Here is a 20,263-nt window from a genome sequence, read left to right as displayed (position 1 = left end):
GTTCGATCCAACACTTTTTTCAGCTTCCATTAAACTTTCTTTATTGTTTCATTGGCAATGGCTAACTGTTATAGAGGTTGATAAAATAGGTTGTTAGGTTTATGCAGAGTTTAAAGATTTTCTGTTGGATGTTTTCTACATATAATATATAATAATATATTTACAAAATTGCACATTATTACAAATCATGCTAAGAGTTTAGGGCTGAATAATGTATAGTGCAATACATTTTTTGTAAATTATTGTATAACAAATAGATCTGTGCAAAGCTGCACCAGATAAAATATTTAAAATGCCAATACTTATGGGTTGCTATGATAACAAGGATATGTTTATGTCGCAAAATAAATTATACCCATCATTTGAAGAGATTCTCATTACTAACTGTATTGAACTTAAAAGAAAACCACAAGCTCTTTCTGATCAATCCAATTAGTGATGGAAACAATACTTACTAAATTAAGTATTGACAGCTACCCCATGGATCAATGGAAATTTAACATCAGTTACTGCAACAGTTTTTGATAGAGATTATGTGCAAAAATAATTGCCAGACCAACGATGGAAAAATAACTGCATTTGAAACGTGACAATTTCCTAATTAGTTCTGAAGGTTTGTTAGGAATTGGGGTCAAACCTCTGAAACTAAGGAAGACGTACTCAAAAGTCATGACTTACTTAGAAACTTAATTGGTCTTTTATTTTGAGGCTTTCTCTTAAAAAAGCCGCATGGACTAGTTGTTAGGTGTGATGCTTACATTGTAGTGGATAACTCATGGTTTTAGTAAAAAGGTGACCTGGGGAATTAACTCAATGTGATTGTACAAGCTTCTTTTCAGGGCAAATTAAACAAAACAACCAAAACAAAAATGTTTTATTAAACGTTCCTATTGTTCACTGCAAAAAAATCCCCCTGGCTGGCAAAGAAAACCACATGCAGTGGCACCTAGTGATGTAGCCACCAGATCATAAAATGTTACGGCATTCACCCGGTTGACTAATCCCTCAGAAGTAGCAAAGGCAATAATTGTCAAATAAAATTAAAAAAAGCCTAGTTTCCCATGCGAAGGAGATGGCTTTGCCCTTTGCCACTGCTGTCTCAGTAGAAGCTCGGAGACAGTGACACAGAGTGCTTCATTAGCTCTAGAGAATGATGAGGGCCGAGAGAGGGGACCCTCCTCTCCACTCTGGGGAAAAATGAATTAGAGGCTGTGTGAATGGAGCCACTGCGTTTACACTGTGTGCCCAGGCATTTAATTGTTTCCCCACACTGTGGAGCTCAGGCAAAAGAAGCAACTCCCCTTCCCCACCATTCTCAGTACCCCAACAGCGATCTCAGTAGTGGCTCTCAGGGGAGCAGTCAGTGATTTACTCGCTGATTTAACTAACTGATAGTGATGAGAGACCCCCAAACTGAGCATTTCCACTGCCTCACAGCATAGCTGAGAATTTATCCTCCTCTTCAGCTGATTGGAAGTCTGCTGGGAGCCTTTCAGACAACCTGAATGGCAATTTGATGGCCAGGGGACAATATTACATCATTTGGATTGAAACCTGATTGATCCCAGTGGTTCCTGGCTCTCAGAAAGTCTTATCTGTCTGTAGCCTGATTGTTTGTCAAGTTCTCATCTACTGTTTCTAAACCTGGGTCCAAGGTTCCCACAGAGGAAAAGGCCACTTCTGGGCTATTACAATCAGTATTATTTATCTGTAATTAGTAATGTCCATTTTTAAATTAATACATTTTAGTTTATATATATATATATATATATATATATATATATATATATATGGTCTTTATGTATGGTGTAATGTATAGCTGTAGTCAAAAGTATTCCAACACTTTGTTTGAAACGCTTATTCAGTGACTTATTTAGATAAAAATTGTTCATTAAACAATACTAATAAAGTTTGTTGATCACTTATTTATGTGGGCTAAGCCTGATGATCTCTATCTTGACTCGAATCATTCAACTTTATCTGCAATGTTCTCTACAGGCAGAATAAGTGTCTAGAAAGAAGAAAACTGAAAAGTTAAAAACATGGCTTCAGGTACAAGAGCTACTAAGGTAAATGAATTACTGCATAACACATTGTTTCATAGGGCTGTGAATCTATTGGAGTGCCATGTGTGAGTCCAAGTGTGTTTTCGTGCCTTTATGAGTTTTTAGAGACTATATTCACATGTCAGTTTACATCTGTTGACTGCAGTTTTATTTAAAGATCTGAAATACAACTTAGATGGAATCGCAGCAGTCTGAAGCAACTCTATTGTATTCACACTGTGCTACGTGCGGTTTTCCCTTCGCAGTCATGTGAAGATGCTGGCCTGATTGCAGTTTCCACAGAATTCCATAGTGGGGAAAGAAATACATGAAATAAGAATCTGCAGGTCCTCCAAAATAGTATTGTGTATATTTAAAGAAACAAAAAGGTTCCTGATGTTTACGGTGCTGTTGCTATTCTAAGAATGGTACTTTTAAGATGCTGGACCAGATTTTGCATGAATCTAGGGGATTATGTTTCTGCTAGTATATAGATGTTAATCATAAGAGTTTTATTAGTATTTTCATGCAGCCTTTAATGTGCCAGTATAGTTATTATAGTTATTTATTTATTTTTGCAATGTTTCCTCCTTTCTTGGGGTAGAAAAGGGTTAATGACTAAAATAAAAATATATTTGCCAATAGTTTTTGACTCATTTTTTGTGCCTGTTTTCTGTTATTTGCTGTTATCCCCCCCCCCCCCTTCTTTTGAGAGGCGCTGAAACTGGAAGAAATCCAACTTTGTGGCATGCACCTTTCTGAATATGTAGACGGCTTTCAGGTATTAATAAAATAATCTACTCTTTCCAATGCATACTTTTCTTATGTATTCCAGACATTTGAGGTGGTGGATTTGTGAGTGGTAAGGTATTAATATGTAGTGGGGAAGAAAGCCTGCTTGATGCAGATAAAAATAAAATAAATGTCTGACATAATTCAGGCATACAATTAATTTATATTTACTGTTAAAACTGAGTTTCAAAGTAATCTATGGTAATTTAGGTGCCTTTTTCTTTTGCCTTGTAGAGCTTCCCAATAAGGAAGACAGGGAGAGTTAATGAAGTTCAATTCCTTCGTTGTGCCGATGCTTTCATACTCCCTGTGCTGCACAAACCCCAGAGGGCTGTCTCCTTAGAAAGGCACTCAGTGCTGCAAGTGCCCCAAACAATGAGACAGGAAAAGTTTAATCTTCCCTGTGAGAAAACCACTGAAGACTTTCTATAGAGCAGGCCTACCCTCCTTAACCAGATTAATGACACCAGGCTAACAGTGCTGTAACCCAGGTTATTAAACCATTGTGTGCAGCTATAGCCTTGTGGGGCCACCTTTGTAGTTTTGCAGTGCTTTAACACATTTCAGAAAACCAAGCAGTAACATTTGTACACCTTTGAATAGTAAGTTGTGTTATTAAAAAAATAAAGCAGTAATATTCAGTTTGATGAGCATGCACATAAGAAACATAAGACAGTTTACAAACAAGAGGAGGCCATTCGCCCCATCGTGCTCATTTGGTGTCCATTAATAACTAAGTGATCCAAGGATCCTATCCAGTCTGTTTATTAATGTTCCCAAATTGTCGCTTCAACCACATCGCTGGGGAGTTTGTTCTAGATTGACAACTCTCTGTGTGAAGAAGTGTCTCCTGTTCTCCGTCTTGAATGCCTTGAAGCCCAACTTCCATTTGTGTCCGCAGGTCCGTGTGTCCCTGCTGATCTGGAAAAGCTCCTCTGGTTTGATGTGGTCGATGACATGAAGCATTGGCTAAATTATGCTTGATTTAAAGACTAAAAGGAGTGCTATAGTGATGTGAGCTCTTGAATTCTTGAAGTGGGTCCACATGGTTCTTCAAAGATCTTGGTGTGACCGGATTACTTACTTGCTTGGTCCTTACTATTCCTTTAATTTTTTTTCATAATTAATTCACAATTTCCTTGTATTAGCTTTGAATCTGCTTCTGGTCCATTTCCCCATTTGTGCTGAACTCATATTAAAACAACTGCTAATGTCAATCAGCTTTATATCTGCTACAGATCTCTATTCCTCAGTGCAGCCCCTGTCTGGTTGGTTAATCTTTTATGTCAGTGGTTTTCAAACTGGTCCTGGATTACCCCCTGCCCTGCTGGTTTTTGTTTCAACCAAGGTCTTAATTGCTTAAGTGAATCCTTAATTGAACTAACAAAGCAATATACAGTTAAATTAAGTAATTGGTTCAATTAAGCAGATAATGATCTGGATAGAACAAAAACCTGTAGGCCCTGTGGCTCTCCAGGACCAGTTTTAGCCACCCCTGACCTACAGGCTATGGTCTAGATCAGGGGTGTCAGACTCTAGGCCTGGAGGGCCGCAGTGTCTGTTAGGTTTTGTTCCAGCCCAGCATTTGGCTCCTTAATTGGTCTAATTAAACAATTAACTGGATGAATTTAACACTTCTCTCCACACTCTGAAATGTTCTGTGCGTTCAATGTTTTGGGTAATCAACACATTTTAAGGTAACTGCTTTAAAAATATATGATAAGCTTACCTGAGTAAATAAATGACATTCATTAAGTAATTGGGAGCCCCTGTTAGAACAAAAACCATTAGACACTACAGCCCCACAGGACTGGAGTCTGACACTCCTGGTCTAGATGATCACCAACTACAGACTTTTTTTCCCATTTCTTTGCTGAATTTTATAGCCAGTTTAGGTCATGAATGCCTAATTTTGCATATATGGGATGATGATGAGAAGGTAGGATTCTTATTCCCACACCCTAATAATCCCCCCATCTCTCTGTACAGTTTTAGACTTATCCTGCTTTCAATGCCTTGTTTAAGACTAGATAAAATAGAGAAATGAACCCTTTAAACATGACTATTCTTCTCACATGCCTTTTCTGCAAATTTTATAGCTTTGGTTTTTATGCCAGTTTATCAGCATCCGCCAGCATGCAGTGCCTGTCTCTCTGTGACAGTGTGGTGCGAGCCAGGCCTGGCAGTGGGAGCAGATTGTCCCTGGGGAGGCTGGCCTGTGCTGGGGGGGGTTGTGACTGAGAATCGAGGCTGCTTGGGAGGAGAGGCTGATGCTCCAGTGCTGGGTGGGAACCAGGGGAGGGGGTGATAAATATCACAAGCCCCTTTGTCTATCCGTCTTTCCCCACCCTGGTGGAGAGTCAGTGGGGGGAGGAGGTAGGCGGGGTGGGAACGGCGACCCCTCCTGCCTTTCACGCCTTCCCTCAGTCCCACAGGGGCCCAGAGGAATCCCGATTGCTTTTTCATTTGCTCTGGAGTTATTGGATAGAGGCCTATTAGTCCTGCTACAGAAAAAAGAGGCATAACATAATGAACTGATGAAATGCGATGGGTACCTTGTTTAATTAATTTCACACATGTTTTACCAGCTTCTGTATCTGTAATCTATAACTGTGTGTGTTTTCAAATGTGAGTGGAAAGTCTCTGTTAATACGGAAATCAGTATTGGGGTTGTTGCTATGTGGCTAAAACAGAATTACATTTTCAATTTGCAGATTCACTTTGCAGATACAGTTTGAGGCTTATTACTGTTCAGGCCAAACAAAAACTCACCAGTTAATCTGAGAAAATATTGTATTTTACAGTAGGATAGTGTATTGCAGTGTTTTTCAGACCGGTCCTGGAGTACCCCATGCCCTGCTGGTTTTTGTTCCAACCGAGATCTTAATTGCTTAATTGAACTAACAAAGCAATATACAGTTAAATTAAGTAATTAAGACCTTAGTTGGAACAAAAACCAGCAGGGCAGGGGGTACTCCAGGACCGGTTTTAAAACCAATGGACTAGTAAGGCACACAGCACACTAGCCCTGTTACACTAGCTATTTTTGAACCATTGGTAGACAGTCAGTTTTACAAATCCAAATGCTTTACTATCTCCCAGCCCATCCAAGTCTGCTGTCTTTGGGATGGTTAATGTGCAGAGAAGAGAATGTACAGTGCCTTGCAAAAGACCCTCTCACAGTTTTCACATTTTGTTCCTTTAAAGCTTTCAGTCACGACACTCTGAAGTAGGAATTAATATGTTATATACACAAATTAAAAGAAAAAAACTAAAGAATTAATATGAAATTAAACTGGAAAAGGCATGACGGCATAAGTATTCAAACCCTTTGCCATTAATAAAACCTAAATTAATTCAGGTGCACAAAATGACCTTAACAAGTCACACAATTAGTTTAATGGCAGGTAGTAAATAGCAAGCACATTTTTATTTTTTATATTTTAAAACAGCTGTTCTCTCATAATAAGCATTCCCAACTTTCTGCCTTGGGGCTGTTGTACTAGTAGGTGTACAGTACTAGTCCCAATCATAAAATGTAATCAGTGCTGTCAGTGGCAGTCACAGCAACTCTAAACAGCACAGGACCCCTGGTTTGCAGTATTACCAACAGAGGGGTGCTTGCGCAAGGATGTGTGTTAACTTTTGTGTCTGTGAAAGTACTCTTTCATTAACCTCTTTACATCATTGTCCATGAAGAGGTTTTGTTGGCATAGAGATCTTTATTATTACATTTTCTTTGCAGAAACCCTTATTGCAGGGATAATTGTTACAACATATATCACATTATTTTTACATACAATTACCCATTTATACAGCTGGGTTTTTAGTGGAGCAATCGAGGTAAAGTACCTTGCTCGAGGGTACAACAGCAGTGTCCCACGCTTGGGATTGAACCGACGAGCCCTAACCACATGGTTCATTCAGCACAAGACCCTGTTCATTGTACTTCTCAGTCCTGATTGAGCTGGTTGGATCTAAAGTCTCCACAATCTCAAGGAAAACAAAATGGCATAGTTTTGTGCAGCGGTACACAAGTGCAACAGTATGTAGCTGTGTTCTAGACAGTGATGCTTTTATCAATGATAATTTGCCATAAGTATTCCAGCAAAATGTTGCGCAATGTGGGTTTGATTGGTTTGATACACCATTCAATATGAAAATACAAATTCTTGCTAACTTTATTTCCTTCAACTCGTGATTTCTCATTTCTACTGAGTGTCTTATGCTATCTGGTGGCCGGTATGGTAATTGCTCTGTTTTAAGCACCTGCTTGTTCAAAGGTCTTAAAGATGTGGTTTAACCCATTTCAAGATCATGCTGTGGATGCATTTTCTATGACTTTTTTCATTTCTGGTATGATGTTTAAGTAGTATTCACCCTACTGAATACAAAAGTGCAATGTTGCTGTATCAAAGTGCAAAGGGCAGGAAAGATCTGTACTTGTAAAATACAGTACAATTTAACAATTTATCAGCAGTATTAAATAAGTAATAAAACATCTATTCACTTCTGTTCCTGTCAGAAGTAATGGGACAAGGGAAACTGCCAGAAACTGATAATATAGAAATTATAATGTACTACCAACTTTGATAGAGTGTTATATACATCTCCCAACATGGTAGCATGTGGCACAGATCTGGGAGAGTGGCCCTGAGGTTAAAGGAGAATGGAACTGAAAACATTCAACTGCCTTCTCAGAGTCCTCCCCTCAAAGAACATCTTTGGGATGAACTGGAACAGCAGATCAGGGAGAAGCCACAGAAACCAATCAGGGAGAAGAATGGCATTCACAGCAATAAGATTCATATTGAAAGCAAGTGAAGTGTTATATTGTGACAGTATGTATTGTGTTAATAAATAAGATACAATTTTGAATAAGAACAAATGTTTTTTATTATTATTATTTGTAAAAATGTTAAAAAGAAGCTCAATAATAAGTGTTTAAGTCATATTTTTACCAGTTCATAAAAAAAAACAAGTATCTCAGGTTTTCTTTTTTGTTTTTATTTTTTATAAAATTCTGTGATATAACATTGCATATATTTATAGATATATTTGTAATCATCTTAACAACAGACGTGTTCTACTAAATGGCACATCAGAATGTTCCCCTTTTTTCTTTCAATTTTTTTTTAAACATAAAAAGGATAAATGTACCAGGATTGGTTACACAAACTTCTGCAAAAAAAGCAGAAACCAACATAATCGCATACAGTAAAAACATTTACTGGATGAAAGTGCACTATGACAGTAAAGGCCCTATAGGGTCCTCTACACAGATGAAGATGGTGGGGGAGGAGGGGAAGTGGCTAACTTAATGTACCATACTAATCCACGAAAAAAAAAAGTACAAATTGACATATTTAATTATTAAATACATACATCTTAGTTTATGTAAGTACATGAAAGACAGGGCTCCTTGTACCTCTGATGTCTTTGATCACTTTCCTTAAAAGAAAAAAAGAAAGTACTGGAAATGGGGATACAGATACTATTTGCCTTTTTTTAATTAAAAACAAAACAAAACAAAACAAGTTATTTCTTAGTCAGAAAACACTCCTCTCCAGAAAGAAAAGTCAGACAAGTTGACTTTCTCTGATAGTAATTTAGGGAGTCGAATACCTGTAAACAGAAATAGGAATCACTCAGTGCGAGTGCTTTTTTTATGATGGGGGAAACACTGCTCTTTGAAAAGGAAATAGGTTTTGGTGATGAGGTTAGACTCAACAATGCCACATATGCTCAGCTGTTAGGCCAGTGGGAGTTTTCAAGGGAGTAAGTCCTCTGTTGCCTTGCTATGTGATTTTGATGTGGTACAAAATCTTTCAAAAATGCGTTCACTCCAGCATGCAGCCGTGTTTCTGGATATTCTCCTCACAAATTAATTTCTCATTCAGGTTGCTCAGTCCCTAAATCAATTTAATCAAATGTGAAGCGCAAAACATGGAAAATAATGACCTAATCCATCAACTGCAAGGACTAAGGCAACACTTGATTCTTGTTGTTGAGGATCCTTCTCATAGGTCTGCAAAATTGATGGGCTGGTTTAAAGGATGCTGAGATCCTATAAGACCTTGTCTGTGTCTAAAAAAGGCTTCCAATGGTGAGGGAGATAAACAAGTTGGATACTAAGAGAAATGGAAGAAAACTCACAGGAAAGCCAATTTGGTAATAGCAGCAAATGACCATTCTGTTAGAAAAATAATAGTAATATATATTGTTTTTAATGATCAAACAAAATAAAAGGTCAATATTATAGGTAGGGGTTCAGAATTATTGTTGATTCTCCCTATACAGCACTAAAATGTGTGTTCTATGCAGGTAAGAGGTATACAGGTCTTACCCTATAAGCAAAATAACTTGTATGCCTTTGTCCTGAAATATTGAATTCTTTATGGGGGGAAAAAACTACACAAAAAGGCTATGGAAATTTTAATCTTTCACAGAAACATTGTTTGACCCATTGTGGAGCAATGTGGAAAAGATGGAGTGCCTCAAACATTCATTATTCTAAGTGGGGCATCTGTATATTTCGAAATTCTGGTTAATGTGTAACTGGTTTGGTTGGATTTAAATCAGGAGAAAAACAAAAAACATGTATTGTCCAGTAGACCAATCTGCTCTCTCGCTGAGTAAATTAAATATATTTTTAATTGATTTAATTGATTATTTATTAATGTATGCGTGTATTTGCCAACAATCAAATCCGCACAAAATTCCAAAAGGGTCTATACAAACTCAGGTACTGGTTAACTGGTGCTGCTAATATAGTGCTACCGGTATTTTTAGCCCTCTTTCTGAATGTATTTGGAATCTATGAAGAGGAATTGAATCTAAACACAACAAGCAATTTTGAAAAAAGCTCGGAATACCCTTTGTGTGACTACAAGCCCAGTGTGAGTTTAATTCTACTCTAACAGAAGAGGTGACATCCACCTCATGAAAGCCCTGCTGCGGCCATGTATCTATACATATGCTCCTCTATTCTTCAGCAATCTGTATGTAGAATCTGGCTTCCTCTCTAAAGCATGCTTTTCTAATTCTTTCGTGAGCACTAGCTTGCAGTTTCGCTGTACAGTGGTACCTTTTTAATTACATTTTGGGAGAAAAGAAAGTAAAGGGTACCATTTCCCAATCCAGGGTTGTTCTGAGCTCCCTTAGTATCCCGTGGCAACATGCCAGAAATCCCAGCACACCGCCTTCCCAAATCTGCTTAGAACAGCAGCAGAAAGACCCGTTACTCAGCTCTTACTATATTACCGGGGTAAAGACGTGACCTATTTTTGCACACGCTATCTTCCTTCCACCCGAAACCCAAAGCATCCCCATCCTGATTTTTTTTTAAAGTACCACAGTACTGGGACTCCGAGATGGGTGGAGAAGAAAGAAAGGGGAGGGGATGGGGGACTAAAAAGCAGAGGACTATGCACAGAAAAATATCCAACACAGGCCCGAGCAACATGTTGACCTGGGCCTTGGAGCAAATTCCCAGCTTTCCTAGAGCACTGCGTCCTCACTCCAACATGAAGGCTATCTACAATGCCCAGCGACTTAAATTATCTATACAGAATGCGTTAGGACTCGCCTTATTACAGCTGTTGTTGTTTTTGTTGTCGTGTTTTTGTTTCTCCTTTGCCCATTTTAGGCGCATTAATCATCGCTGGGTGCTGCCCTCCAGTGGCATAAGGGAGTGGTGCATGTTCCTGGTGGCGGGTCGGGACTCCACAGAATCCTGGTCCTCGGTGAAGCTCTCAGGGCTGCCATCGCCGTCCAGCAGGCTGCCACAGCTGGAGTTGGGCGACAGCATCTCCTGCAGGAGCTCCTCCCTGACCAGACCAGCCTCTCGTGCCTCCCGGCCCCGTGGCCCCTCCTCGTCCACGCCCTCCTGGTCGTTCAGCAGCTTGGCCAGGAAGTTGATGTACTTCATGGCCAGCCGCAGGATCTCGTTCTTGCTGAGCTTCTTGTCTGGCGGGTGAGTGGGGATGAGCTTGCGAAGCTCAGCGAAGGCCCCGTTCACGTTCTGCTGCCGCCAGCGCTCCCGGCTGTTGGTGAATATCCGGCGTACAATTTTGGGCTGTGGACCTGCAATGGGAGTGAAGAGACATGGAAACCAAGAGGTGAGCCACGGGGAATGCTTGTATACCTCTTACTTGTTGCTGTTGTCCATTTACTTTTTTCTTATTGTAGTTTAGGCTTGCCACACAACCAGGCTTGGGGTCAAATACATTTGTAGTTCTTTTTAAATATTATGAAGATTGCCTGCACCCCCCATTTCATCATGGGGAGACCTTCTCGTCACTCCTCTACCAGCATCCCCCCCCCTCCCCCAGATGCCATTCACACTTGCCTGCTCCTGATCACCTCCACCACTCCTCAGCTGTCCCCTCCATAGGTGGGGAGGCTCAGGAACAGGTAAGGCTGATTGGATTGAATGGTGGGAGCTGAGATTAGAAGGGCAAATGTATTTGCAAATACATTTGACCCCAAGTCTGCACCAATCACCATTGTGAGCATCAATCCAAGCATTCTGTCAAAGTGAGCCTTCGCCTCAGTTTCAAGACATTTTCAGAATCAGTCTGTTCATCTGAGTTCACTTTGATACTATATGGGAAAGTAACCATGGTGGATTTCAAGTCACATGAAAACCATGGCCAACACTTCAACTTCACAATGCTAAATCATAACACAACATTGCACAATTTAAGTACAGTTCATTGTCTTTGATTTACTGTGGTTTGTGATTCACTACTTGCTCAGCACGCAACAAGTTAATTAGCTTATATGAAGCCTCATCTGCAGTCCTACATGCGCATCATGGCATTGTAAATTTTTTAGTCAAATCAGGCTGTGAATGACACTCTATGATAGATTTTTAAGGATTTATTTTTCACTCCGTTTCAATCTTATGATGTTTAAACATGTATGTATGTATTCATTTGTATATAATTCTCCTGCAAAGTATGTGATACACTCTCAGAATTGGTAACCAGTGATTTCACTGCATTAGCTCAAATGATAGATCTACATCAGTGAAGACAGTATAGACATCCTCGTAGAACATGGTCACTTGTTAATAGAGAAGTTTGTATAGCGTGAAGCCATATGTGGCAGTATACAACAACAAAATCTACATAAATATCCTCCATGACACGTCTCAATTCAAAGTATGTCAGATGCTCAGCATTCACACAAAACTTATTAACATTTACAAGAATCAGAAAAAGCCTGCACTAATCCAGCCCCCTATATCTGTGTAGATGCACAAATATAAAATTTTGAAGATGGCATGCAAACTAACTCTGAAAGAAGCAGAAACGGGAGAACTGTGTTTATTTAGCATAAATCCATATTCAGCTCTACCTTCCACTTAATCCTCTGCCTCGCTATGCGGTGGCAGGCACAGTGCAGCACATTTGCATTTTTATGGGCAGCCACCATCCATCTCTGCCAGCTGCTGACTGTCCATGTCTTCCTACAGGCACCTCAGCCCCCCCAACCTCCCCCCCCACCCCAACCCAGTGAAAAGCTGCCTCTCCTGGTACAAACAGTACTGAAGGGGATTTCAATAACTAGACTGAATGGAAGAAAAAAAAAAAAAAAATGCTGGCCACTTTAGAGAACCTGGGAATGCATGCATTTAACTCTGCTGCTGAATTTGTGTCTTCACATCTTGGTTGTTTCTTAGGGATTGCGTTTTCTCCTTCCAAGATTTTTCTACTTATTGTGTGTCAAGATATCGGCTGTCTCAGGCTGTAGACACACACACAACCAAAATGGATTGTGAAGTAGAGACTGCTGTGTTGCCTCTCTTTAACCCATTTTATAGATTATATTTTTAGCTTCAGTTTGACTTATAAAGCACAGCTCAGATACCAAATAATTTGAAAAGCCTTGTTTTATATTGAACTAAAACAACCATCTCCTTCAAGTTGGGATAGCATCAGGAATCTGTTTTTGAATGTAGCAGCTTTGTAGTGAAGTATTTATCTCAAAACCCTAATCCAGAGATATTCGGGATATATGGGAATCCCACCCTTTAAGTTTTAGGTAGCCATCTTCTGCTGTGTGACTTTGATATACCGTTACTTTGTGGCAGAGGAAAAATGCACATGTATCTAAGGTAAAGGTCTATTATAAAACTACTATTTGATCGTGTGACAAGAATGCTGTGTACTTCACTTTAGTTTTGTTTCTTTTGAGGTCAAACCCAATGTCTTATCAGGCTATAAATATTTCTAGTTATGTTGTCGCTCATTATAGTCAACTTTAGGGGATATCCAGTATTTAGAATTTGTCATACAAAGTGCAGGGTACAAGATTTGGTATGTGTGCCTTCAAACAGGGCTTTCTGTAAACATCCTAAGATACACACAAGTGATGAGTGCACCAACACACAAGCACTTGTCATACCTGTGCTGTTTTCTCCCAAATGAAAAGTGGCATCCATAGGCATGGTGCGGGGGGGTAGGGAAATCAAACATCAGCACTGACACAGACCTAGATAGACAATTGCCACCCTGACCGTAATGGAGAGGAGGGCGTTTGGAACCTCAACTCGAAGCATTTCAGATCCCATCGTACTTCCTAGAATGTGTTCAATTGTTTCAGTAGCACTTTAAAATAAGGTGGTGTGATTCCTTGTGAATTAATAAATGAACACCACAGGATTAAAACATCAATACCTCGTGCACATCATCTGAGTTCTGAAAGCTGAGCACATGAACTCTAGCCCTAAGGCTCACCCTAAGCATAAAACCAAACCCTAACTGTATTAAACATGTGATTTACATCAGAACTATGTGTGTGTGCTAATCCTGTGGTCTTCACATATTAATTAATGTGGAATCACACCTCCTGATTTTAAAGTGAGACTATTATGTTTTTGAATTTGATAAAGATGGAGAAAAATGTAATGCGGTGGAATTACATCTCTTCTGTACATTTAAGTGCATAACAGGCCATTAACTTGTACAGATTTGCAATCGGAAGCAAATGACGTAACCTGTCACACAGTTAACAGAAGCTGGCTGTGTCACAATTGTCTCCTTCAGGTGACTCTAAGGCACTTCCATTTCTGATTGGCTTTATTTACAGGATAAATCCCACACAAGCCTTTGGGCCTTCATAAGATAAAATAATAATAATAATAATAATAATAATAATAATAATAATAATAATAATAATAATAATAATAATAATAATAATATACTAATTAAACTCACTTTAATTATATGTAAAAACATTTAATTTAAAGAATTGGAATATGAAAAATAAAATCTTTCCAGGAATCCCATTTAAAAAAGTGAATATAATTAAGAAGTCTTAAAACCAGGCAGCTATCTGTTAGCTCACTTATGAGAGCAGACGGATCAGAAAAGATGTGAGATATTGCAAATGAAATAAAATACATTTATAGACTGCTATTTAGGTTCTCTAAGCATTGCTTCTTGGACAGTACTAGCTGTCAAAACAAATATAGATGGTCAGAAACTAAAGCCTTTCACTGCAAAGCAAGGTACACTTGCCACATGTATTAAAATATAAAACATGTATTAAAATATAAGAAACCGCCTACCGTCGGTCATCTCCAGCTCGTAGGGCGCCGGTCTGCGCTTCACCCGATTGTTGGGGAACAGGCCGTACTGGTCGGGGTCCCCACCAAAACCACTATGGGGGGCGAACCGGAGGAATGATTAGCAAGGAGTGGGCATAGAGACAAATATGATATGTATCTATGTCCAATATTTAAATTTATTTCAAACATAAAAAAACTAAGAAAATATAAACTGATTAGTCCTTGGAATATTTGGATGTAGTTAAAAACAGAACTTATTTAGCTATGTTTGAACATAAATGAAATCACCTTTAATATGTGCCCCAGTACCTTGGTCCGTTTTAATAACATTTTGTTAAATATAGATTCATGTATTTGTCTTTGCTTGTTTTGTGCCCAGAACCTATATGTTATGTTAGTGGTAAAAAAAAAAATCGTAGATTTGGTTTTCATCCATCTATGGTAAGAGGGAATTGTAATTTCCCAAACACAAATCATGCTATATTAAGAGTTTGGCATATTAACTATGCACAGAAATACTGATGCACTTTTCTTTTTTCTTTCTTTTTTTTGTTTTAATGCCGCTATGATCCGTTTTAACCGCCTTTCTTTATTTTACTAATTGATGGACGTGTTCCTTTCTTTCTTAAAACAAAAACAACAACAACAACAACAACAATAATAATAATAATAATAATAATAATAATAATAATAATAATAATAATAATAATAATTGGAACGTTTTGACTTTTCTTCTGAAAACAGATGGATATCTCGCTGGAAATGCTAGATAGCTCCATGGCAAACAGAGTTAACGGTAAACAGTGAATGACTGCCATTACAGGTATCAGTTAACGGGTCTTTGAAATGCTAAAGACCAAAACATTCAACCCGTCTTGTAGGATTTTTGTTTTTTATTCATATATTATACACCAAACATTAATACATTGAGGAAGTATTATAATATTATTATTTTATTAATATAAAATACAACAAATATACTACTACTACTACTACTACTACTACTACTACTAATAATAATAATAATAATAATAATAATAATAATAATCAATCACTGGATCATGACTGCACTTGTTATCTATTAGAACTAAGATGTATTTTATATTAACTATATAGTTTACCTATGCACTTCTGTAATTTAATTATGCTTTATTTGATTTTTTTATCGTGTTATTGCACTTTTGTATTGCTCTTGTAACGTCTGACAATACATATTATTATTATTATTATTATTATTATTATTATTATTATTATTATTATTATTATTATGTTACAATAGTAGCTTTCAGTTGCTCTCAATTCAGACATCTGTCATCGTACTTTCATTGTAACCTTACATTTTAGTACTTCAAAGTGTGATAGTGTGTAAACTAATACAAAATTAAACCTTTTAAATATGATAAAAAATAGCATTAGACTTAAGAAAAGTTTCTGAACACTTATAGGCTAGCATTGCAAATACACACACACACACACACACAATTATATGAATACAATAAAAATGTCTTAGAAAATCTATCAATTTAGGCTAAATAAATTAGAAATCAAATACATTAGAAATCAGTTCGTATATATATATATGTATATATATATATATATATATATATATATATATATATATATAGAGAGAGAGAGAGAGAGAGAGAGAGAGAGAGAGAGAGAGAGAAACATTTCAAATATGATTTAAAGCTTTAGACTGCTAAAAAAATTGTTTATCGCTTAGCCTATATATATGTGTACAAAAAAAATCAAAGACGTTTACCTGTTTATAGTGGCGAGGGGTTGAGCCACGTTACTGTACAGCATCGCTCTGGCAGGAAGGGGGAAAGCGGGCGGACTCAACTGAACCATCCGAGTTTCGCACACCGGGTCCCGTGGAGGTAGAGGCAGAGGGATCGGCGGTCTGCACAGCTCGGTGGTCTGCACCTTCTGGCTGAGATCTCCTTTCTGCTCCCTGCCTTTTATATCCAAGGTCCCTCCTCTCCTGGCCAACTCTATCACTGGCATTTCCTTCTTCAGCTCGTTGGGATGGCAAGCCGTTTCCTTGGTAACCCCATTAAGAAGGATGCTCCCGTTTTGGTGGTCCCCCGGGACCCCCTCGCCTGGCCGCCTGTCCGGCTCGGTCGTGCTTTCCTGTTTTTCACACGCCTCGCTCGACTGAAGTGCATCGTGATGGGGGGACTTGCACCCCCCTGGGCTATCTTTACAAAGCTCCGGTTTCAGTTTTTCCATCATCCCGTGGATTGCAGAAGATATGATGCAGCATAAAAGGATCAGTAAAAAGGTACTATAAAGACAGGAAGATGTTTCCTTCAAGTCACCTGGATGAGTCCAAGAGAAAGCAGCATTTATTCCATACAAAATGCAAGAAACTGTCTGCTGAAATTAAATAAATGGTTTAATGTAACCGATTAAAGAGGGGTAAATGCAGCACTTTGACGTTTGTCATATATTGTCATACATGTACAACTAGCCCGCACCGTGCACATACATATTTTGACCTATCTCGTTAAAGCACATCCCATTTTATTTATTACCAAGGCCTTACGTAGGCTTGGTAATTCACCTTCTCTTTTCCACACACACACACACACACACACACACACACACACATAAATACATTTGAAGATTCTGAGATTGATTCATAATAATAGCAATTATTGTATTAATTAGGATTAATGTTTCATTTCATACAGTTTAATAAAATGTGCTATTCATATTTTAATGAGATTAAAATAAAATCGTATTTAACATAGAGATTGCACTTTATTTAAATCATTCAAGTCAGGTATGAAGCTAATGAGCATTTCATACCGATACAACCTATAAGGTCAGCGACAGGTTATCAGCTATAGCATTGAATTAGAGATGATATGAGGATTCAGGGCGAGATTATTCTGCGGTTTTATGCAAAACTAACACGCTTGAAGAATGGGGTGGGGGGGTGGAGGTTAATACAATAAGAGGTAGAAATTAATCAACACGTTTGATACGTACATTAGAGAATATAGGAGAACGTATTAAGTTGTACATTAATTGGACAAAAACTAATAATTGCAATAGGAGCCTACAGGTGTCACACTAAAACATGATTTCCTAGTTTTTATATTGACAGCCAATGTATTTTCATAACTGGTGCTCGGCTATAGTTTTTCATGGATATCTGTGTATCTTGTTTAGGTGTGCAGTGACCATGTTCACAGTGCAAAGCTTTAGGCTCCACTGATTATTTAGATCAGGCTGCCCGAAGAAAGGGCAGAACCTTATGCAATATTATACTTAACTTGACCTTGGCCTATGACTGCTCACTAAAACTCAAATGTACCATGCGTGTGAAAGACACAAAACTAACTAACTAACTAACTAACTAACTAACTAACTAAATAAATAAATAAATAAATAAATACAATTAATTGAGGAAAGAAAAGGGGGTTAAAGCTTTTTAGAAACCGTGTGCTTGTTATATGGTGTATATATCCCTCGTGATCTGTATGTATTTGACTGATGCATTTAACAAAAATAATCTATAAAACATTGCAGATACCATGCAGTAGAAAGGGAGTTTCAGTCACCCACAATGCAAATATCGTAGATTAAAATTTGAATGTGCAGGTTTTGCAAGCAACTGGAATAAATAAAGGATTACATTGATGAATAAATTTAAATGTATGCTATGATTGATACGGGATCAAACAAATTGCTCAAATTAACTTTAAAGCTGATGAATTCCGTCTGATATATGCTAAGATAAGACTACAAAATACATCAGACGAACAAATTATTATTTGAATTAATTATAGTCGTTCTAAACTTGTATGTGTGTGTATATATATATATATATATATATATATATATATATATATATAACTGTAATCATTCGTTTAGGAAATATTGTGAGTCTAGTTTGCATTTAATTGTATTACACAGTGTTACACAGTAAGCTAATAACAAAAAACGGAGCTAATACATTAATTTGTTTGTCTTGCATTACATGTAACAATAATTATAAATAGTCCTATGGGTTGGTGGGCTATTATTAATCAATTTCTTATACGTATCAGTATACATTTCTGTTTTCTATCTATTTTCTGTGCGGTATTTAAGAAACATAAAAAAGTTTACAAACGATAGGAGGCCATTCGACCCATCGTGCTCAAATGTAAAAACATAACTATATTTCAAAAACATACAGCTATAATTCAATACTTTCATACTACTTATAAACGGAATAAAAACTGCGCTTTTTCATTGCACATATTAATATTTCTAGGAAAATGTTTGCATGTCCAATACAACATATGATTGATCGGCCCTGTACCTAAACACTCACACCTATAGTTTACATACATGTTTGTGTGTCTGAGCTTAAAACACGATCTGCATCAGTATGTAGATTAGCATTACTTATTATTAGTATTATTAATATGATTAGGCTATTAAATTAATTTTTATAATTAATCGAAATGTAAGTACTAGTACAAGTGTGTAGAATTTATGATATCAACAAAGTATCCAAATAAAGCAGGTGATGATGCTTCACAATCAACATAATCATGTATTCATTTCACCAATACAAATTTTAAATGATTAGAAACAAACAAACCTTCAGCCTGTGTAAATCCATTGTATTTGTCGACACTGGACATTACATGGATGTATGTTGAACAATGGAGGAGCCTGAACCGTTTCCATTAAAGGATATTCCCATTGTGCGCTTAATCAAGCTATGGAAATGTTTCTATACATCCAATTTAATACAGCCATTAATCTGCGAGCTTTCTACACCCGTTTCCCCTTTAAATGTCTCGATTGTAATGATTTGTTTCGTGAATTCTGCCTTTTACAAGGGTTTAAGGATACACAGACATCCCTATTTCCCGTATAGTGTTTCATTTCTTGTTTTTATAAACTTCGGATCTAAATTAAACTGAATTGCATTACTTATCCCTGTCCAAAAGCCCATACCTTTTAGCCAATTTTAGCATTCTTTATTTACTGTATGTAAACGTGCCCATAAAATTTTGAAAACGGGTAAAGACAGAATAAATACATTGTCCATGGATTCTGCCACCATTATTTAATGTATACAAATAATTCACTAAATGTTGCAATTAATTTGACCTAAAAAAAACATGAGTGATTCTTAATTGAATAGATCATAAGTAATTCTTAATGTATCTTGTTTTTCTCTCCCTGTATCTAAAAATAAAAAAGGCCCGACTATTCCTCAAGTCGCCAATAAAGCATTATTATATCTGCAATAACAAACAACAAGCCAACATCAAATGGAAGCATCACAAAATCGAATGAATCTATAAATAATCGAAAAACGCAAGAAATGCGCAAACCTCTCCAAAATGCCATTTGTACTCACCGTTTATGGGTGGATATTATACCGTGCGTGGAGCCATTTTGTGGAGGGCCATCCATGTCTGATATTTTGGAGGAGTAAAGTGCTGTGTGGAGTTGGAAGTGGGTTGTATATAATCCCACATCACGTCCAGTTTGCTGCTTAGTATGGAGAGCGGAACCCCAGCGCAATGTGTCCAGAGGAGATAAGCGCGCAGCACTGGCCACTCGGCCACGATAAGCCCCTAAACCCATTATTTATCAAACGATTCATTATTATTTGGCAATTTTATCGAGGGGAAAGCGGAAAAATATTGCAGGGATATGCATAGGAATAACTTCAGAATACATAGCCTTATAGCTCCTTTAAAACCAATGTATATGTGTGTGTCCCGTGCTTATAGTTTTTAAAAGGCGTTTCAGAATAAGCAAATAGCCAGTGATGGAGCCCATTTAAAATATTACATTCCCTCCGTGAAGTTCATATTCAACAAATTAA

General features: G+C 37.6%; 1 protein-coding gene across 1 annotated transcript; it reads right to left on the bottom strand.

Moving 5' to 3' along the window:
* Positions 1 to 7,828: 7,828 nt before the first annotated feature.
* tal1 (T-cell acute lymphocytic leukemia 1) lies at positions 7,829 to 19,905 on the bottom strand. Its single transcript, XM_066692075.1, has 4 exons — positions 19,790 to 19,905; positions 16,178 to 16,736; positions 14,416 to 14,507; positions 7,829 to 10,922 (listed from the first exon to the last, which is right to left on the bottom strand). Exons 2-4 carry the CDS (start codon positions 16,648 to 16,650, stop codon positions 10,495 to 10,497), a joined length of 993 nt encoding a protein of 330 aa, XP_066548172.1. The 5' UTR covers positions 16,651 to 16,736; positions 19,790 to 19,905; the 3' UTR covers positions 7,829 to 10,494.
* Between the last annotated feature and the right edge of the window lie 358 nt (positions 19,906 to 20,263).

Source organism: Amia ocellicauda, chromosome 19 (genome assembly GCF_036373705.1).
Source record: "Amia ocellicauda isolate fAmiCal2 chromosome 19, fAmiCal2.hap1, whole genome shotgun sequence".
NCBI classification, from domain to species: domain Eukaryota; kingdom Metazoa; phylum Chordata; class Actinopteri; order Amiiformes; family Amiidae; genus Amia; species Amia ocellicauda.
This window is presented reverse-complemented; position numbering and strand designations above follow the sequence as displayed.